General features: G+C 42.0%; 1 protein-coding gene across 1 annotated transcript in view; it reads left to right on the top strand.

Moving 5' to 3' along the window:
* LOC123500550 overlaps positions 1-4,990 on the top strand; it is a gene marked incomplete at its 3' end in the record, with an annotated part of 13,405 nt that extends 8,415 nt beyond the window's left edge. Inside the window, exons 2-3 of the mRNA XM_045249240.1 lie at positions 3,311-3,469; positions 3,657-4,990. Coding sequence (XP_045105175.1) covers positions 3,311-3,469; positions 3,657-4,990 — 1,493 coding nt within the window. The remainder of the gene's footprint in view (positions 1-3,310; positions 3,470-3,656) is intronic.
* Between the last annotated feature and the right edge of the window lie 10 nt (positions 4,991-5,000).

Here is a 5,000-nt window from a genome sequence, read left to right as displayed (position 1 = left end):
CCATCCCGGCCAATCACAATCCCAGGACCATGCCACACGTTGCTGTCATTTCTCTTATAGTAAACCTCATCCCCATTTCCTATGAGTTCACAATCACTCGAACGGATATTATGTCTCAAAGCTCTTGCCAAACGCTCACTCGACTCGGCCTTAATAAACTCCCTCCTAGCGCTGTGCAAGGCATTCAAGTTCATACGCACCATCTCTGATCCTTCCACCTGGCTAAGTGCGGGTGGATTATTGTTCACAATGTTTGGCAGGCTCGGATTACTACCAAACACTAGTTGATTTGGTGCAAAACCCAAATAGCTAGATAGTGCAAAAAAAACAAATAGCTAGATAGTGCATTCCTTGCAGACACCGCCCAAGCCAAAGCCATCTGAATGTCACACCCAGCATCCGCCACAATCTTGTCTACTATATCTAAAATAACGGCATTAGCCCTTTCACAAACCCCGTTACTCCAGGGTGCTTCAGCAGATGTAGTCATAACCTTTATGTTAAATTTCTCGCCAAACTCCCGCATCTCACTGTTATTGAATTCGCCCCCATTGTCGGTCAGTATTTTACTAGGTGCGCCAAAAAGCACTACCCAATTCAACACCAATGCCCTCATGATACTCTTCGCAGATTTATCCTTTACCACAGTGGCCATGCAATACCTCGTCGCCACATCCACCATCACCAGAAAGTATACATCCTTCCATATTTTAAGATCCATTGCAACCATCTCATTAAATCTGGATGCCATAGGGAGACAAACAACTGGGCGCGGCTTAGCTCTCTTCCTTTGAAGACATACCTCACAATTTTTCGACACCACATTTATGGCCTTTTCGAGCTCCTTGTCATTTTGATCACCCTCACGCACCAGCTTTATAAGCCTATCAGCCGTGGGGTGACCGAACTGCTATGCAATTTCAAAGCCCTCTCCTTAATATTTCTGCATGATGTAGCAACTAACGCCTTCCCAACAGCTGCTCCTTCTACTCATGCAGGAGAGACACCAAGCAGATAGTGACCTGATGATGACACCTTCAAATTTATCACTTTACCTCTCAATTTTGCTTGATCAGTTCCAAAATTCACAATTAACCCAGCCTTCTTCATTGACATACGACTCAACAACAGTGGAATATCACAGTCAACAACTTCAGTCACTATTCCAGTACAAATACCCTCTAAAATGCAAGGCAGAATAACCCTCATCACTGAATGGACCGACTTCTCATATGAAAATGTAAATACCGCATCAGTGTCCTCCACCACCAAAGTCTTCCTCTCACACTCCGTCAATCTCTCCAAAAAGCATTCATACCAGTACGAGCCACACACAGTTCTAGAACACCCAGAATCCAACAACGCATACCCTTTACATTCCTCCATCAGCTTACCATGTTTATTGCCAGCATACCACATCATGTAGGTTTTACTACTACCATCCCCAGTCTCTGTATCACCCCCCGAACTTGGGCCAACAAACCGTTTCGAGGCCTTTCCACCCATAGATTCATATAAATCTGGGCAATCCTTAGCCCAATGAAACTTTGAATCACAAATATTGCACCTCGACACCTTACCATCATTGCCAACAGGGTTCTGTCTCCTCCAATTGGTCCTGGCCCTCGAATTACCATCATCCCTTGGGCGTCTACCCCTGCCATAACCCCATTGCCATAGGTCGGCCTCTTTGAAATCCACCGGCATACAAAACATCCCCAGAACTTTCATTATCAACACCTTGTCCATCCTCGTCCATGCCAGGTGAACCTCCCATAAACACTGGTTCATTCTTTACCGAAACTGCCACCAGCTGACTCTGCATGCGTCTGTGTCAATCCAGGAGAGAATATACGGCACAAGGCGTCTGATATCTTCACGCAAGTAATGTCAGCCATGGCAGACAACACCAACTTCCTATCATTCTCACCTAAATCACAAGAACGTAACAACATAAATGCCCTTACTACCTCTGGCAACACCACACCTAATTCAGTACAACGAAAATAGACATTCTCAAAACCCGAAATAAATGTCCTAATATCCATATCCCAGCTCCTTTTCAATGATTCCAGGGTGTCAAAGGCCTCAAACTGCCTTCATCCTTTATCCAGCAAAAACAACTTATCCAACCTTTCCAATAATGTATCCAAACCATTATCACCAGCCAACACCCCTGAATCCAACTGTGAAGCAGCGACGTTCGCTCTCCCATCCAGATTCAAGTAGACAGCTACTCCTTTATCCTTATTTTTCAATTCAGTCATGCCCGCCCACAGTAACACATCTTTTCTCCAAATCTCATAACCTTTACCACCACTCCACTTAGGTGGAGTTTTAAAAGAGACTGACATGACTGAACCACCCTCTGCTACCAGTGTTAAATGTCCTGGTCACTCCCCAGTCCCTCTGTCGGGTTTGTTATATATATATATATATAAGAATCCTCCATATTTGTCACATAATATGGAGAATTAATTCATTTATTTTTAAGTTCCTTTGATAAAACCAGTGTTTATGGCAACATCAAATAACAATGTTATTCCGTTTGTATATTTTGAAGAATTTACAAAGAAAAAAAACTAGCTGACGTTACACCCCCTAGAAGAAAAAAAAAAAAATCTAGCTATAAGAAACAATGTTCACACTTATTTTCTTTGATAACAAATTGCCTGGAAATATGTCAGTTTTTTGTTGCTTTTTATAATTGCAGCTGAATTGCATATTTTCTTCCAAACATCAGTGTTAAATGTGAATAATCTTATATCAAGTGCTATCCTAGTATTAAGTTGAGATAATTAGACTTGGTGAACTTGGTCCTTGACTATAGGCTCTCTCACCACCAGATCAGACTGTAAATGAAAACCGGTCATCAACAATCTGATTGTAATGTTAAAAACCATATTATCCCTTTTAATTAACAAATAAATACCCTTTTTTTTCCAGCTCGCACACTTTGAGCGCTCGCATGAATTAAATTACCCTTTTTAATACTCTGAGCCCCTGCCCTCTACAACTCTGTGCACGTCCCTGCATATAAGAAATATAGTTTGTTAATAAAAGACAAAAAGGAAAACACATCTTTATTCACCAAAAGCCAAGCAATAAAGTGGTGATTGACTGTTTTCTACGGGATCAGCAGTGAAAAGGACAGACCATTAACTCTATTATATTCATATTACCCCAGTAACAGAAGCACCTGCGCTTTGGATATCTTCAAGAATAATTAGAGAGATAGAGTTACACCACTGTGCACTCGTATGTAAACAATAGTATAATGACCACGTTATGACGTTTCTATCTTTTTCAGACGTGGACCTTGTTCCATATGACATGACGGAACGGCTGAAGGAGGTGAACAGAGCTCTAATTGAGGATCCGACACCAGCTGAGTGTGATCGGACTATTACCATTCGCTTCAGAGAGGTAATAGCTGACTACCATTCCCCGAGGGATGACTTTCCTTCAGGTGAACTCTTGTGCTGAGATGAGTACTTGTTTGGGTTTTGTGAAGGATGTAAAGACATTTGTGGAGTATAGTTATTTTCTTCACAGTTTAGCTAATCTTACATTTGCTTTAAATTATCCGTTATCTTTTCTAAAAAATATGTTAGATAAATTCATTTACAGACTCTTTTGTTGCACACTTTTGGCAGATTCTGATGACGGCTACGGGGATTCTTCAGACATTTTGTATGATGCTGAGGATGATGACGGAGGAGAAGGCATCACCTGCCTTACCTCAGAGATCAAAGAGGTCCTTGGAGAAAATTTTAACGTCATCGATCAGGAGGCGTCTTTTATCCAGGAGAATGAGAGCCTCAATCTCATTCCTAAAGGTCATGTAAAACTACTCGATGTTCCTAAACTTCAGCTTAATGACCAGCAGGATGATGTCCATGCTATCGCAGATGAGAACCTTCCTGAACTCGTGGAAACTAGCTATATCACAGACGAAAAGCATATCCTAATGAATGCATCCTGTCAAGAACTCTGTGCCAGAAACATCAAGATTCCAGAGAATGAAGAAGGTCTTCCCAAAGAATCTTATGGTACCAAAACAGAAGACAAAAAACAGGCAGAGGAGCAAATTCATGTAATTAATGAAGACGGTGTGTCTCTTGTAGAAGTAAGTGAGAAAATTTGTTTAGAAAATGAACCAGGGAGCCTCGGTGACATGAAAGCACAAGAAGAAACAACTGATATTTCGCATGAAGGTTTATTCCCAGCAGATAAATGTAGTGATGTTTTAGACTCCATTAGCTTTAACCTTCCACCAAAAAGTGATGTAAACTTTGCTTCTTTTGATTACAGTGATGATTTTGAAGACTTCCAAGAAGAATTGGAGGATACAGGAAATAAAAAAAATGAGGAGGTAATACTTCTACCCTCCCAAAACAAAGGGTGTCTACCAAAAATCATATCTGATCCCCTTTCTGAGCCTGTCCTTACCACACAGACGACAGCCATTATGGGAGAGCTCTCGTCCTCACAAAGTACACAAGAGCCAGCTAGTCTTAGAAGCAAACAGAAATCAGTCCACCACAAACTTCAGAGTCCGTCTATTGAAAGAAAGACGACAAAATCTGTTGAATTGGCCAAACCTATTTCAAGTGATATAGTTCACACAAAGACCAAACATACAGGTGCCAGCACGCCAGTGATCAAACCGGCTCTCCTCTCATCTGACAAACTTATCAAAAGCAACGATTCCTGTCGCCAGAGGAACAGAATATCGACGTCTGCCTCTCCCGCTTCGTCTTCTTCCTTATCATCCGCATCGTCTTCCGCGTCGTCTTCGTCGTCATCTTCAGCATCTCCATACTCGTTTTCCAAAGAACGAAGCCGAATCAGAACGTCCATCAGTGGTCCTGTACGCCCCACAACTCACCGTTCCTCTGAAAATGAGGGGAAAAAAGCCAACGTCGAAAATAGCACTAGCGGTGGCAGTCTAACGCGACCACAAACATCCGGCTCCCACAACAGTCTTGCCCGGTTTC

Source organism: Portunus trituberculatus, unplaced genomic scaffold (assembly GCF_017591435.1).
Source record: "Portunus trituberculatus isolate SZX2019 unplaced genomic scaffold, ASM1759143v1 PGA_scaffold_400__1_contigs__length_35638, whole genome shotgun sequence".
In the NCBI taxonomy this organism is placed as follows: domain Eukaryota; kingdom Metazoa; phylum Arthropoda; class Malacostraca; order Decapoda; family Portunidae; genus Portunus; species Portunus trituberculatus.
The sequence above is the reverse complement of the archived record's forward strand: the minus strand, read 5'-3'. Positions and strand labels throughout refer to the sequence as shown.